Below are 17,315 nucleotides of genomic sequence, written 5' to 3' on the forward strand. Positions count from 1 at the left end.
GATGGGTAGAATCTAGGTCTCTTCTCTGCCCTATGCATTAATTGAGAGATGGGAATGGTGAGAAAAATGGAAAAGGAAAACAAATGATAAAAATTAGGAAAGTTTAAATATGAATAAATAATATTGGGAATAACAAGTTGCTGCTTTTGACAAAGAACTTCAGAGTAGCAGTTGGTCTTTCCTAGGTCAATTAAATGGGTGAAAATACATTCCTTTTGTTCAGGGACAGGAGTATGAATCAAGGGATGTGGTGGCTGTTCCTGTTTTTCTGAAACTTGATCTGTAGCCAGATTAGTCAAAACAATGTGGAGTGGTGTCAAGATAACCAAGCTGGCTCATTTCTTGTTACCATAGTTATATTAGCATGTTACCAAAAAGCAATTTGTAGTAGTCTGCTCTGCATGTAGTCAAGATTATTTTAACTTTATTCTGAGACATGAATAAATACATGTAATCTGGTAGCTAGTCTTCATAAGGTTTATAAACGTATATTTCTGTGCCTCTCAATATATTTATTGCTTTTTCTTTCATTTTTCATCCAGTCAAGAATGAAGTGGGTTTTACAAAGACCAAGGTTAGACTGACAGATATGATGTCACATTCGGATCTAGCACAGGCACAGATCGAGTTATTTTCACTACAGTGGGAAAATAAAGGTTATTTAGGATATAGAACAATGCCGCGAGCCCTTGACATTTGAGCACTTTTCTAGGGAGTTTTGCCCTTTTCATTCTGCATTCTATAGCCACAAATGATGTAAAGTCATGAGACATTTCATGTGGCAAAAAATAACAAGATGAGTTTTTTCAGCATTACACCAGTGAAGATAAATATTATTTCTTTGAAATTTTAGTGGAAATTTAAAGAGATTATAGGCATAGTTCTAGTTACAAGTTTTATCTGAAAGAGATATTGTCCAAGGACAATATAACTTTTAATGTCCCAAAATATTTTCTTATACAGTTTTAGAAGAAATAGGCTTTTCTTCTGCCCTTCCTCCATCTAGCTAATAGCAGCTCAAATGTTTAGTCCCTAAATAATACAATGAATACTCATATCTTTTTTTCTTTGCTGTTGGTTGTAAAGAAATACCTTGCAAAACCACATTGGCATTTATCTGTTCAATTTGCAATTTTCCAGCACACACCATGATCAAGTTTGTTTATCATCCATTATGGCACACTGATGCTCTTGTTTTTGCCATTTAGTTCTTGAAGTAGAGGTTTGCCAAGTCTCCTAAATTTTCTTTCCCTTTTAAGATTATACAAACGTTAGAAGCCTTGAGAGTTCAGTTCTGATGTATTCTAGATGAGTATGAACTCAAGGGAGGGTGCTGTGGGCTATGTCTTTCCTGCACAGAAGTCATTTTGGCAGTTGATGTAGCTGAGATTACAGCTGTCTAACCTCGGTAGCACTGGTTATGGTCATGAGCCAGAATGTGGGTTGTGTGGGAGAAAATATCTCTGTCAGTTGGCTTAGGACAGAGAAAGTGTTGAAATCTCTGCTACTACTGTTTCACCACCAGACTCTGGGATTATGTATGCTCAGTATTGCCCCATTTCCTGCAGTATTTTTATGCTTTGTAAGGCACCTTTGTGATCTTCTAGTCCTAGGAGGTGGAAAGGTTCATGTCACTGCTTAGAGAGGATTGAAGGTACCCATGACTTTGGCTGTACCACTTCCCTACTGTACTTTCTGCCATCTGTGCCAGGGATACTCGGGGAGACAGCAAGGCAAGCAGCTGTATAAAGGACCCTGCAGCACTGCGCAGTGCCCTTGAGCAGCAGAGTTCGCTCTCCTGCATGGTATGTGTTGCTCCTGCTAGGGTGTGGGAGATGGTGGCATGAAGCTGCCTGCATCAGTCCAGCAGGATTCGCGGCTTTCCACAGTTTGGAGAAAATTGTTGCTTTGGTGTGTTCTGCGCTGCTAAGGATGGAGAGAGCACCAGCTGGCTGTGATTTGCATCAAAATTAATCATTGATTTTTCTTCCTAGTGAAAGCTGAGTGCCTCTCTTCCAGAGTGTAGTTGTAAAGCCCTTGTTAGGAATGGAGACAACGTAGTAGAACACACTTTCAAAACTTCTTCCTGACTGATGTCTTCTTTCTTTTACTTGAATTTATTTGCTGCATAAAGTGCTTGGCACCCATAATGCAGTTCCAATTTAAAGTGTCTTATATAATAATAATATCCCCCAGATTTTTAAAGTATGAACTGGGAGCTGCGCATTTGAAATTAGATCCTTATCTGTCAAGATTTTTTTTATTTCTCAAGTATTGGTCTCCTGAGAAATTTTAAATTATAAAACTGAATTTTTTACTTAGCTCAGAAAACAGTATATTTATGTAAAGATTCTTGTCAAAGTATACATATAAGATGTATTGCAGTCACTCAAAATGTTTAGCGCAAATGAAAGTTGCTAACACTTAGATTTATTTGTGTAAATCATTATTAGTATATTTATTTATAGTCTTTTTGAGTTTTCTTTCAAATGAGCAACTTAGTTGAATTAGTCTCCAGAAAATCAGTGCAGCCAGTAAAAATCAATCCTTTCACTTTGATTGAGCCTTTCAAGCATTGTACTATGCATCCTTCTTTCATTCATGGGCATTACTTTGAAGCTTCAAACTATTCTAGTCTTCTTCATGTCTGCTCAGACTCACTTTTTTTCTAAGCAACGTTGAAAATTTCTTCTTAAACTAAGACAACACGCATTCGTTTATTCGTGCATGAATAGCTACACCTAGACAATGTCAAAAACCTGTCTGCAATAAGTCTGTGAGAATTTCCTTGATGATTGGATGAGGCTTAAAGTGAGGACTTTAATGCCTGTGTGGTTTCCTGCAGAAGCAGCAGTGGAGTGTGGTGAGTTGAGCCCATAATTCTAGAGTCTTATGCTCATTTACTGACATCTGTCTAGCCCCTCGGTAGATGTGTCAGTAGCTCAGCCAGGGAAAAAAAAGAAAGAAAAACGTCATGTACTGTGTATCTACTTGGATCCACCTGCTGCAGCACACTTACATTATTGATTTTTAAGACTTATTCGATGATCCCTTCTTCAGCCATTCAGGTCTGGCATTTCAGACCATGATCTAAAAAAATAGCATTTCCCTTGACAGGATAGCCATTGGACGTGTGAATTAAAAGTACCACAAACTATTAGACTAATTTGAAAAAATAAATTCCCAAGATTATATACTTTCAGGTAGCACTACAGAAAATATTATTTAGAACTGGTTGCTTTTTGTGAGCAGGCCTGTATCCCACAGAAGCTTGGAACATAATCCCACTCTTTGATTCACATGTAAATGCATTTCTTCATTAAAGATTGTATTTACTTTATTTGTGAGACCAATGATATTTTAACCATAAAGAATTGTGTTGAGATTTTTTGATGTACCATTTCAATAAATACTAAATTATTGCTCCACAGATAATGTTTGTTAACCATTAATAACTGTGAATGGTTCTGTTCTTCCTATGAATATGCCTATAAGACATGCTGGACTTCCAAACAACACTGACTGTATTCTTGTCTTACCTTGCCATGCCTTTTGATAGTTTCAAGGACAACGTGGAGAAATCATCGTCTTATTCTGACTGGCTAATAAATAATAGCATTGCTGAACTCGTAGCGTCCACAGGTCTCCCTGTGAACATCAGTGATGCCTATCAGGATCCTCGCTTTGATGCTGAAGTAAGAGATTTTTAGAAATCCAAATATACATCGTATTTTTAGCATTGCAACTAATATAACACCATTTTACTGTTATAGCCAAATGCCTGTGAAGTGTGAATATTTATTTTGAATTATTTGTCCAGTATGTCCTCCTGGTCTGCTGATGTTGACATGGCTATAAACAGGCCACTGAACTAGTGTATGACTTTATGCAGTTACTTAATCTGTCCAGGATTCACTTCTTTCCCTATTTATAAATGATACCTTCCTCTAACAAATGATTTGATATTCATGCAAACTGATTTTTATTGCTGAATATTCAGCTGCTGGTGTTCAGCATAAGCAGCACCATCATTGTTAGTTGTTGGGGTGACTGGAACTGTACACATACAGAGAGTAAACAGAAACGGTATCTAGAGGAACAAATGTTTGTGATTTAATTTGGCCAACTAACCTTTTAATTTGCACAAATAAAATATGCACTCTGGATTAGTTATTTCTCCAAGATGCATACCACTCCTAATAAAAGTTGTGTTTGTATCCTAAGGTTTTCATTCCAGCCTCAGTTAGGAAGGTGTAGGTACATTTAAAAGGATATATGTATACTTAACACCTAAATGAATGTCAGAGACATATGGAAGGACAAAATCTTCACTGAATTCTATCCAGTGAAATAGTATTCCTATGGGGGACTTGGCCAGCCATTGGGCAGCACATTAATCAGTGGAGAGCCTTGGTCAGCAAGTTTGCTAAATCATATTACTCAATAAGTGCGCTTGGATGTGTTTCATATTGAGAGTTTGCTTGGGTCCGCTTTCATTCCATGTGTCATTAAAGGGTTTATCACTCAAACCAGCAGAATTTGTCAAAAGAAGAAAAACAGAGGCCTGCTGTAAAAGTGTACAAGAAAACTGTGTTGCTACTAATTTGCTTAGAATTTCAAAAAATACAATTAATGCCTGGGGTCTATTTCTTGCCAAAGAGATATGCTAAAGTAAAACACATCTGTTCCTGATACATGTGCGGTTGTATTTGTAATATATCATATCCTAATTAATTCAGCCATCTCTTATTTGCTTCACAGTCCTTTCTGAGTTAGAGGCACTGCCCAATTTATAAAGAGAAAAAGGAAAACAATACAAAGGGCAGTAATTCTTTTCTATTGGTGGGTTCCTATGAAAATTTAATTCTCAGAGTCAGTTGTGGCAATTATTTCTACAGCCAAGTGTAGTAAGAGAAACGTATTAACCCCTGTGACTTAAATAGGATCATATCTGTAGTTACTAACATACTGTTTTCTTATTCTGTTCTCTGCTTCTATAAAAAAGTCTCTTTTTTTCCCCAGAACACTAATTGTCATTTTCAAATGTTGATGCTCAGTTTTCAACTCATTCATCAATAAGTCAATGCTGAAGTATTTTCATTGAGTTCATATCTGAAGATATAAATTTGAGGCAATTTTTCTCTCATACCCATGGATTTTAGGCGGCACTCCGTGCTGATTTTAGTAATGAGTTCTGAGTATGTACAAATAAGCAGCACTCTAGTTAAAACCCGAGTTACATCTTTTTGCTAGCTGGGAGATCACAGTGATCCTATCCTGCCTCCAGTATATGAATTATTGCTGGTCTAGTACTTTTCTTCCATTATAGATTGCCTGTAGCACTGACAGTTTTAGTATGAGAACATATCCTGGTTTCCTATGAATGGGCTCCTCCCACTCTCTAAGCTCTTCTGAAAAAGATGCATTATATTCTTCAAATTTTGCAGCAATGACTATAAAGAATAAAGCTGTAGAAAAAAAATCTGTGGCACGTGGAATAAATTTCTAAGTTTTATACTATATTAGGTAGAAAACAACAAATGAGGCAGAAAATACTTTTCAGAACTACAGGATCAATTAAACTTACATAGAAAATATCAAATCTTTGGTTTGACCCCATCCTTGCATAGCTTGCACTACTGCACAATTCACTACTTACTCTTGCTTTTCTTCTGAAAATGCATTTCTTGTAAACTGCTTCTTATAGCTAAATCCAATTTCATTTTGATGATTGGAAAGAGTATTTCTAAAGCTCAGTTATTCCATGGAGATTGTCACAACTCACCACTGTGAGTAATCCAGAAATTGACTGGACATTGCCTCAACTGTAGTTTGTCTTTAATTCCAAATCAGATTCAAATAGTGTAAGATTTCTGTGGCAAAGATGGCAATGTTTGTATTTTCTTTGGCAACTTTTAGAATAATCCTTATGTGTCTTGGTTAATCTAAATGTGAATGAGGTTTCAGCAGAATTTTTTTCTGGGTGAAGGCTGATCCATATTGGAAGGATATTTGTAAGTGTAAGCTTACTCCTTGACTTTTCTACTACTAGAATGTAAAAGGCTGCAGATGATACCTTCCCTAATGGGAGCTCTTGTTTCTGTGTTTCAGGCTGACCAGATTTCTGGGTTTCATATACGGTCTGTTCTGTGTGTTCCTATATGGAACAGCAGCCACCAAATAATTGGTAAGACATTCCTCACGGCACATCGTTTTTTGTGCAGATGTACATTTAATTCTGTCCTTTACTTTTATGTTCCTTTTTCTTCTTCTTCTTTCCAACCCCCCCCCCCCCCCAAATATTGTTAAGAAGTTACAGTACCTAGGATGCATGCTAAGTATCCAGGAAGCGATGTTTTGATTAGGATGCCCTATGGACTTATTAAGCTTTCTCCCTGTGTCATTGCTCAGTTATATATTGTATTGAAACTTGAAGACTAATAAGATGAAACCAGAAATTGTAATATTAGTGAAAAACTTTTTTATATGCTTTGGTATTTCTCTGGGGTCTCCGTTTTTTTGTACACAACTCAGACAACTGTTCCTACAGTCAGGTAAAGTGGACATTGCCCTCTTTAAAAATAAATGGCAGTCAAGGGAAGTCCTACCAGAGAGTGTGGCAGCTCAGAGCTGCCTGTGGCAGTGGTGTACGCTGGATCAGGACATGACAGAGTTTTATTGGTATGATGCTTCCCAGCTGTGATACACCTGAAGTTTTCCCTGCATTATTACCTGCTTTTGGCACAAGAAGGTTCGCCATTTGTAAACAACAGTGCCACATTCTTCAGTTAACTTTCCACAGTAGAATTCAAGTCAGAGCAATAGCAATTCAAACCGTCAGGGCAAGACTTACACCCCTGTGTATTGTGGCTGTCAGCAAGAGCTGATATCAGTAGTGCATTGCTGAAGGCACTCAGTGCCATGCAGGATCGGGATCTTTGAGCTTATTCAGCAAAGATGATGTAGGAATTGAGTCTTTTGAGAATATGACTCATTGTTTGCTGTGAAGTATTACCTTAAAAAAGTAGAAAAAACCTGATCCCTTAACTGCTGATAGATCTTGCAGTATTTTTCTAAGGGCATAGTATAACTAAATGAAATAGAAATGTGGAATTTAATTTTAGTTCAGCTAGAGACAAGAGCTTTGGATGCTAAGTTTTAAGGATTTCTTTTTCTTTGTTTCAGTAAATTAATGGACCAGGTATGTGTTAAAAAAGGACTTCAATACACAGGTGATGCTAAACCAACTAAGATTTTAGGAATGAAAGTATTGATTCAGCAAATTATATTAGAAACTCGAAATTGCTAGGACAGCTTACATAATTGCTGTTAGCAACATGCTCAGGTTCTTTCCCGAAGAGATCATCAACATTTTGTGAAAAGTGTTGTAACTTCTGAATTTGAAATATTATACTTGGACAGTAAAGAATAACAGTTTAATAAACTGAGTCCTGGTATCAAAACAATCAGACTTTGACATGTTTATGTCTGTTTATTGATTTTGAGTATAAATACTTGCAGTGTTGCTTTTCAGTTTGAAAGATGCATTTTAAATGTTACCAATGAATAAAATATCCTGCATTGTGAATTAATGATTGAAGATTATAATTCATATGCATTCTTTCTAAAGGGGTAGCTCAAGTGTTGAACAGGCTTGATGGGAAACCCTTTGACGATGCTGACCAGCGACTGTTTGAAGTAAGAGGCATTCAATTTTGTTGCAATAACCTACTACTTTTCAGCAGAATTTGGTATTTCTAGGTAATGCTACTTCAGGCTACTCTAGGGAGGGGGGAAAGAATACGTTGTCTGCATTTGTGGTTTGACATTAATTCTCACAACTCCTCACTTAATAAGGTTACATCCTAATTAAAACAAGTTTCTTGCATCTGTTCTTTCTCATCTTGTTGAAGCCAGTGACTTACCTGAATTTTCAAGATAACCTAACCATGATTATTCCTAGTATTTCCACATGATTCCTTTTCATTATTAAGCCAACATTCATCTTTGTGTCTGTATTATAATTGAGTTATAATTGACTTTCTTTTATTTTTCTCTTTCTAATTTTAGGCTTTTGTTATTTTTTGTGGCCTGGGCATCAACAACACAATTATGTATGACCAAGTGAAGAAATCCTGGGCAAAACAGTCTGTGGCTCTTGACGTATGTGCACATCTTATTGAAACCTTTTCTTGCTCATAAGCATCACATGCAAAGGAACCTACTGCTTCTGAATTTATTGTAGTTAGCATCATTTTATATATATATATCTCTGCATCTGAGTGTTATTAAGGTAATGCTGAAGGGAAATGTTCTCAGAGTATGCTTAGCTGTGGAACTCATGCACAGCTTGAGTAATTTTGAACATGGATTATTTCATTTGATTTTTACATTACAAGGGTGGGACAGTGATGATAGAGAAGCTAGTTTCTTATAGGAGTAAGTGTGGGAATGAATCCAAGCATTACATGTATTTTTTTGTCCATCTGTATCTGAAAATTCCTTCGAATTTGATATTTTAGGTAGCTTAGTGTTGTTTTTCTAATGCTGTAAAGTATAAGTAAAACACTCTGTGAAAGGACAAATTTGAAAATAGTGACTATTGTCATAGGGTTTCTTAGTATCAAAAGCAACATCTACTGAATCCTTATATGGATATATGTCTGACCAGAATAAAGTCCAAACAGGATGGCTGGAAGCTAAGCAAGAGCTCTGCGGTTGGCCAGGGCTAATACATAATGCAAAGTCCTGGCATTTTCCAACACATCACGTCTTTCCGGAAAATACTTCTAGAATAGCTAAATGGATGAGAAGCTTTCTCTTTTTTTTTTTTTACCTGTTGCCTTTGGTATGAATTTCTTTTCCTGTTTATGCCACCTGCTACCATTCATGAAAAATGGAAATCTGCCAGCTCCTATAGAACAAACTAAAATACAGAACATTTTTTAAGAAATATTATTTGATCTTCTATAAGCTGATTCAACAATAAAACACTATTCTTATCTACTATATTCTGTAGGCTTTAAGCATAATCATATTAAAAATAATCTTGGTGAGAACAAAGCATGGAGTTTTGAGGATAGCTTTACAAATCTACGTTAGTCCTGCTTAAACAGTAATTAAGAATGGTTTGAATGAAATTTAAGATCTTTTAGAAAAGCATTATGCAAAACTGATTAATCTTAAAAGATTCAAGACCAGGTTGGACGAGGCTTTGGGTGATATGGTTTAGTGTGAGGTGTCCCTGCCCATGGCAGGGGGGGTTGGAACATGATGATCTTGAGGTCCTTTCCAACCCTAACTGTTCTATGATTCTATGATTCCTCTGATGAATGGGTAATGTTGCTAAGATTTCAGTATTGTTTTATATTTTATATGTGATAAGAGAAGAAAATGATCCAGCTGCACCCTTTAACTGTAACTCCTTTGAATTTACACAGCACCCACCATTACAATGAAAATCGCAAAGCCAGCATTGGCCTGACTGAGATATGAATTTCTCGCTATTAAAACAAAAAGCAAACCAAACTGGATTGCTGTGAAGATGCTATAATTGTATAGTTTTATTTTGCTTTAGAGTTGGAGATATTTATCTATGTATTGGAGATCTACTCTGTAAAGCATATAGGCATGTTAAGGCTTTTTGAAGTCAATAGGACTGTTTGTGTTAGAAAACATCCTTGACTTTTTTTTATTACCCATGTATATGTATTCACTTAGGAAGAAATGTTAAAAACTTTCCTTTTTAGGACTTCTGCAAGATTCCTTATTCTTTACATACCATAGTAATGAAATACTAGAAGCCCTCATACGCACCAGATATTTGTGCAATATGACACCTTAGAATGAATATTCCTCCTGGCAAAAAAACAGGCAATGCCAGATATCGCACTCAGATACATAGTGATCAATGTTAACACAGAAATTTGTCATTTACTACTAAAATCAATGAAATACGATTTTCTTGTTTTAAAATACAGCTTGTTTCTTTGGTCAAGAAAAGACTCGTATATCTTGAATGTAGATTACAGGTTTGATATAGTCACTGTGCTTCAGTGAAGAGTAATTCTTTCTATAAATGAGCAACAACTTGTGATAATGTTTGTGTAAAGTGATTGAAGACAGAGCAAAGTACTGAACAAAAGAATGGTGTATGCTGAAGTACTGCAAAACCATTTTTCAGTAATAGAATAATAGTAGTTGTGTATTTAGGTAGGATGGCAATGAGTGGCATTTGAAATGACATTCATATTGGATGTAAAATAAATCAACTTGATATATGCTGTAATAAGATTCTTATCCAGATATACAGGTACTCTTTTTCACAGAGAATTCTCAGAAGGTTGACTAATAAAGAGAAGATCAAAATGGAAATAAATGATCAGGGAAGGTTGAAAGTAGGATGCCATGTAGGCATGAAGTAGGATGGCTCAAAGCTAGGCTGAATAGTATTTTATATATTAAGGAGACAAAATTAATCAATGTTTAAAAGATTACAATAGTCAATATTAAGGAAGACTAGAGATCTAGAGGGATACAATGAATGCAGGTAAAGGAGAATCTTCACAAGAATTTTAGTATAAAATGTTATCTGTCATAGTAGAAAACATAATTTAACTAATCTTATAGATTTCTGAGAGAAGCTGCAATATGGTTGGACAGAAAAATAGATACTGTTAGAGGAAGGACATGATGTGGAGTTACAGAAAGTAAACCAAGGGACAAAACATGAATTGGTGTTTGTTATTGTTATTTATTCTTTCATAGTGCAGGAATGATTTCCTGTTACTGTAAAAGATGACACCTCTAAAATTGATATGAGTAAATATATCTTGGGACTTATTCCCACAAGGAAAGCCAAGGGCATTTGAAATAGGCTTAGGTATTTATACGAGTAACAGAGACATTCACAGATGAAAACAATTTCAAAATAAGAAATATATATCAAAGCTTTAGCACTAAGTAGATAGGATGTTTGTACGGTGAGGAGGACCTGTCCTTGCTAGGAGTGTTCTGGCTCTGTGAGCTCCCTCAAGGACAAGAGCCTCATCCCCCACACACAGTCAGACCTTGGTGGGTCCAGTTCACAGGATGGCTCTTGCACCTTTTGGGATGTTGTTCAATGTTATTATTGCCACATAGGGATATTATGTATTCCATGTAAATGTATGCATACATGCAGGTAATCAGAGGAGGTGTACAGTACTTTGTGCATTTTATTTGATGCTTTCATCTCCAAAATGGTACTGACAAGCATGTCGGGCATAATATAAAGGTGCTAATTTACATGCAGTGATGCGTCACTAGCAAAGGCATAAGGCTTTACAGTATTGAAAAAGGCATTATTTAAAGTCTGTAAATCTACTATTATTTTTACATCAAATTCTTTTTATTGTGGAACAGGAGAACAATGTAGGAATGCCTATAATATTAAATTGTTTACTGTCCATGATTCCCTATAAAATTCCCTGCAACATAAATGCCAAATGTATACCTGATAATCTGCAATTAGTTATTATATGCTGACATTCAGAACTGAATTACCATGCCCAAATATTAATTAAATTTGTTTTAAATATCCTTGATTAGACTGCAGTATGGAGCCCTATTATTTCTACTTATCAAGCTTATAAAAATTTGTTTTTATCTTTTGCTCTGGGGCAGGTGTTATCTTATCATGCAACATGTTCAAAGGCAGAAGTTGACAAATTTAAGGTAAGGATTTAAGTTTTTAGTTATTTCTGAAAATAAAACGGTAAAGTAAAATGGATGTAGATTATCTGAGAGAAAAGTTTTTGTCAAAAGCAGAGAATCATAACTAACTTTAATTTATAAAGGATGTATTATACATTAGGCTGTTAGGCAGGGAAGGTGGAAAAAGTCTTTCAAATGATAAAGAGCTGCAGTAATAGGTGCACAGCAGCAAAATACCATTGTTCCAGCACCAGCTGCTGGAACTGCACATCAGTGTGGGTTTGGTGCCCTCCTCAGCAGGACCTGCTACAGGGAAGTCATGGTGGGCGGTGAGGAAAAGACTAGAGAAAATGAGAAGAACATGCTTATAGTGTGGAAGCTGTCCTGTGTTTACTTAAAAAGCAGAGAATTCACTATTAAGATTGTGCATAGGCTTAGAAGGCTGAATGTGATGGTGAGAAATCCTCTTCTGACTTCTGTAAGCACAGGCAGAACTGTAAAGTGATGTGTGCATAATATAGCATTGCTGGGGACCAATAATGATGTGTTCACACTGAATCCTGCCTTCCCAAGGGGCAGAGAGTAGGAGGAGCAGTGACCTTGCCCTTTCACCTCTGCCAGCATTCCAGCACAGCCTTTGCTTGTCCTTTTCTGCTTGAGGAAAACTTGGTGTTGCTTTACTTGGCTATGAGGAGTAAGCGTTGAGAGCTCCTCATAACAGTTTTAGAAGCTTTTGTGGTGGGTATCAGGGTTGGTTTCTTTTATGCAAAGTACCTCAGAGACTGGGAAGGAGATCAGGGCTGTTGTGACCCCACACTGCTGGCATTCCCTGCTGTGGCTCCTTGTCACCTATCCGGCTAAAAAATAGCTGTTTGTTTATTTTGACACTTGGCTGGCTAGCTGCAACCTGATCTCCACACCATGCGGATGGTTGTGGTCCAATGGGAAAGCCTTGGGTGACTTAGCAGAGCTGATACTGTTGAGTTATGTGAGCCAAGGAAGGGCAGCTGTTACTAGTTAGTTATTAGTTGGTAGGTTATTGCCCAAACACTGGCTGTGCCTATCACCAGGTAGCAATGCAGAGTTCTAAGGGTGTAATATATTGTCTCCCTCCATTGTAGTCGTTGGTGCAGTTACTCACCCTTTTGTAAGATGAAGAGTAGGTACCTGAATTACTGCTGCAATCATACATCCTTGAAGATTATTCCAACACTGTAGCCAGCAGAAAATACTTCTGTGTGCTTAATAAGTTATATTTTATGTTGCGCAAACACCACTGAACACTGTGTGAGAGAAGGGGGAAAGAAAAGGATAAAGTGCCATATATAATTTTTTTTAAGGTTGGGGTTTGGTTTGGGTTGGGTTTGCTATTTTCTGGGTGGGTTTGGTGGTGTGTTATTGTTGCTTGGTTTGGTTTGCTGGTTTGATTGTTTGGGTTTTTTTTAGTTTACCTTAGAATAAGCACCTGTAATACAGCTTCTATGATTGTCAGGATTCAACCAATATTTTTCTACATACCAGAGGGCCATACTTCTTGGTTGCTTTCAATCATTGAAAGATAATTCTCCATCATGGTCTGTGGAGTTGAAATAAGAGCCTGCTATGTTACTCTTTGGACCTAGGTACTAGTGTGATGAGGAGCTATTCTACTTGTTTTCCCAGATGTTTCCATTAATAGATTTGTTGGTCTCCAAGTAGGGAATGTCTTCTTGTTATTCTGAAGGCTTGTAACTATCCCTTTAATGGTTAATGACAAGGTAAAAGGAAATGAAAAGCGTTTATTCATTAGTATCCCTGATAGATACAATTTTATACAGAAGATAAATGAGAAAATGAGGAATAAAACCAATCTGTGCTTAAACTAAGCTGAGAGACTTTTTAAAGAAAAATTTCCCCTTATTATCCAGTTGACTCTCTTTCAGTTCCTGACAAAATGACTGCCAGGTAGTCTGTGTTAGTGCTTTGCACAACTGGTTGTAAACAAAATAAACCCCAACAAAACCAGAGGGAGGACCAGTGTGTCTTGTGGGCCTTCGACAGAGAGCTCATCCCCAGAGAGGGCCATCCATCTGTGTGATAAAATTGCTTCTGTCTCACCCCTCTGGCAGCCAGTCTCCCTGCCGAGGTCTCCTGGGGCATCCTACCCTGAAATCACGGCTCTTTTCTCTGTTTGTTATATTGTTATATTTCGTATATATATTCGTATAACCCCTTTGTTATATTAGGGTCATCTTCTAGACTTGACTGGCTAATAAACAATTCCTCCCTCTGGGGGTGTTTGTGGCTAAACCTGTCCCCTCTCCTTTTGGTAATTTATTGGCAGATGTCAGAGGAAATGTCTGTTACAATTTACCTGTTGTTCTGATTCAGTCAGAATAGTAACAGACTCACATGACAGAGACATCTAAATGAGAGTAATGCCAGTAGCTCACTACTGTCTCTTGACTGACACAGGACCTAATGGTAGTTAATGACTTTGGAGTGACAATACATTTGAGTTGATAACTTTTCAACATACTACCCCAAACATAGCGTTACTGGACCCCAGCAGCATGGGAATAATCACATATTCTTCCTTTTTTTTTTTTTCCAAGTCATTTCCTTCTTTGTCATATTATGTCTTTAGAATATTAATATATTTCTTATCCATTCTTTTTTATTTTCCTAAGATATAAAGAGTATCCTGATGCAAAGTAAAAAATTGCAAGTGTACTTGAAGTTTACTTTTCCTCTGGCTCTTACCAGCAAATTGGTTTACTGCATTGCAGAAAGCATGGCATATCTATTTAAAGTTGATTTTTTTTACTTGAAATTTTCTCAGTAATTTCCTACTGTTATTGAGTGAGTTCACAAAAACACAAACTCAAAAATATACCTGGTATCTTTTTAAGAATTAACCATAATCACTGTGAGGAAAGCTCTGATAATCAATAATATTTATGTTCTTATTAATTCTGCTTAAGAATGTCTGAAATAAAAACCCTCACCTTAAGAAGAAACCCTTAAGAAATTAATACCTTTCTCCAGATGCTGGGACGGGAGAAAGTGCAGAGCACCAGTGGTTGTGGAGCTCAAAAAAAGGGAAGTTCACAGTATGGAGCAGTGAAACATGTGTGTATGATAATGAACCATGTCATGCAATTGGCCTATTCCCTCTCTGATTTCTACAACTGTCTAAAACCAAAGCAGCAACATAAAAAATTCAAGTTGAACAGTGGTTTTGCACATTTTTGTAAGGGATCCCACTTCTGGTGGTACTAGGGTATAGCTTCCAGTAATAAAACTCTGAAAGCCAAATTTAAAACTACTTGTATGATTAGAAATTACTCTATTAGTGAATGATTGGAGTTTTTTTCACAGAAGAGAATCCAATTATGTGAATTACTGTAAAAGTTCATGTCGCCAGTCCTTTTCATTATTTGCATTAAAGCTTTTGGGATTCATTAACACAGGGTAGCAGGCACACATTTATCAGGAAGCCGGTGCCAGCGGAAACAACATGAGACTCCGACACAGGTGCTGCTCTGCTGATCTGGCTGGAGCCACCCATTTGGTTCACTGCCTGTGCTCAGGGGAAGTGGGAATGGAAAATTCATGCCCTTAACCCAGTAAGTTTGTTTTAGTGGTCAGAGAGGGGGCTTAGCCCTTGGGTTAGACACAAGGGGATCTGCAGAGATCTGGATTCAGAACTTTGTCTCTGTAGCTGATGATCTGGCCCCAGGAGGGTAATATGAAGTTTTTCATTGATTTCATCAGGATGGTGCTCTCTTTAGCTTTGGCATTTTGTAAAATTGCATAGTAATGATCCCTCTGCCACCTTCCATCTATGTAGTCATGGCAGTCAGTCTTTAGTATTGTATTTTCTGATAGAGCAACATCTCTGGAAAAGTATAAATTTAAGATCCAGTCCTCTCTTCATGCCAGTTTAAAAATGTAGGTTAAATAAAAACTTGAGTTTTCACACAGTGTAAAATGAGTCCTTTTTCCTGAAAATGGGTAGGTTTTAAAATGTGGAAAAGCATAGAAGCTTAATTGGTAGAGTTTTAATAACAGGCAATTGAATTGGAGTTAATTATTAATCAGAATTAGTTGTGGGGTGGCTACCATTATTTCTGCATTTGTGATATGAGCTGTACTTCCAGGTTCTAGGAAAGATGTGGGTTTTGTGGATGATTTATAGGATTAAAACAACTGAAACAAAACCATATGATCTCTAGTAAATATTGCACTTAGACTCTGTTGCTGGATGATTTTACATTTATTTGCTGCTAAATATTTTTCAACTTTTATTTTTTAAAATTTAGATTATGATGGCTTAGAAAAATTTATATCTGGTATACTGCTAAATTCATATAAGCTGCATTATATTTTTTAGGTTTTCTGATATGTGCTACATTACTGTGATAGATGAATTTCTGATACCGTTGCTGTAGATATACAGAGAAAAATTAAACTTTACTTTCCACGTGCATTTGCAAGTAAAACAAAAAAAAAATTCCATCTTGAGTGCAAATATTTCTTTCTTACCTGAGAATGTCTCCCTGAAGCCTGATTTATCACAATGCTTCCTTCCCACTTGCATCTATGTAACTACACTAAATTCAAACTCAGTTTTGGCAAGATAAGCTGAAGTAATGCAACAATGAACCATACATGTATCAATATTCACTTGTGGAGGATTTTTTAAGTTATAAATAAATATGATTTTAAAAACTGTGGCAATGCAGTTCTCTCTTGTATTTTAGACTTAAAAGACAACTCCATTATCTCCATTGTGTACTAGCACAAGTGTTTAGCTATAACCATTTGATTACTGAAATAGAAAAATGTAAAGCTAGTCGAGACTGATTAATCCAAAATTGATACTATCCTATAACATTGTCCTGTAGTGCCGTGTTCCTTCTCATAGAAATGCAAGCTCTGCAAGCCTAAAAATAGTCGTCTTTTAGACAAGTATAGAAAGCCAAGATACATGAGTAAAGAATGCAGAATTGTGTCCAGGACAGGATATTTATAGCGAGAGTTACAGACTTTTGCGGCAGTAATGAGCAAGTCCTGTGACTTAGCAAGCTGTCCCACAAACAAATCACCTTTAAATTTAACTAATATCATTTCCAATGAGAATACGTAAACATTGTCCTATTATGGGTAATACACAAGAAGCTATTTTAAAAAGCTAACGTAATTGTGCAGCTGTGAATGGTATAAGCCAGATCAATATTTAATGACTATGATGCATTATTTATAGCCCTGTGAGAGATTCCCTTTTTTAGGTCAAACAGCACATGAGAGAGCCGCACAACAGATAATAATGTATCACCTACTTCACAGAATCTTTGATTAAAAATACAGTGTGAATAACAATTCCTCTATTTCTCAATTCCATAGCCTGAGGTATGGCTAGTTAAGAGCTACCCTGATATAGGGAGGCTTTTGTGTGTCTCTTAAAAACTCAGGCTTTTATAATAAATAATGATGGAAAGAGTTGAATCAAAAAAAGGAAACAACTTTTAGGACTGCTGCTGTATATGGCAGTGTAAACCGCTGAATCCTTGAAAGATGGTGGATCTAAGTGAATTTGATACTTGGAGTGAGTTACATGTATGATATAAAATGAATTT

The 17,315-nt window shown here is 36.5% G+C and overlaps 1 protein-coding gene across 3 annotated transcripts in view; it reads left to right on the forward strand.

Annotated features, from left to right (window-relative positions):
- PDE11A (phosphodiesterase 11A) overlaps positions 1-17,315 on the forward strand; it is a 141,920-nt gene that overhangs the window by 69,199 nt on the left and 55,406 nt on the right. For all 3 annotated transcript variants that reach the window (XM_057411660.1, XM_057411658.1, XM_057411659.1), the window contains exons 6-10: positions 3,560-3,695; positions 6,112-6,187; positions 7,631-7,698; positions 8,071-8,163; positions 11,665-11,715. In XM_057411660.1, the coding sequence (XP_057267643.1) occupies positions 3,560-3,695; positions 6,112-6,187; positions 7,631-7,698; positions 8,071-8,163; positions 11,665-11,715 (424 nt within the window). The remainder of the gene's footprint in view (positions 1-3,559; positions 3,696-6,111; positions 6,188-7,630; positions 7,699-8,070; positions 8,164-11,664; positions 11,716-17,315) is intronic.

The sequence above is a fragment of the Pezoporus wallicus genome, unplaced genomic scaffold, assembly GCF_028554395.1.
Source record: "Pezoporus wallicus isolate ANWC-B61680 ecotype Strahan unplaced genomic scaffold, APGP_CSIRO_Pwel_v1 contig_6732, whole genome shotgun sequence".
NCBI classification, from domain to species: Eukaryota; Metazoa; Chordata; class Aves; order Psittaciformes; family Psittacidae; genus Pezoporus; species Pezoporus wallicus.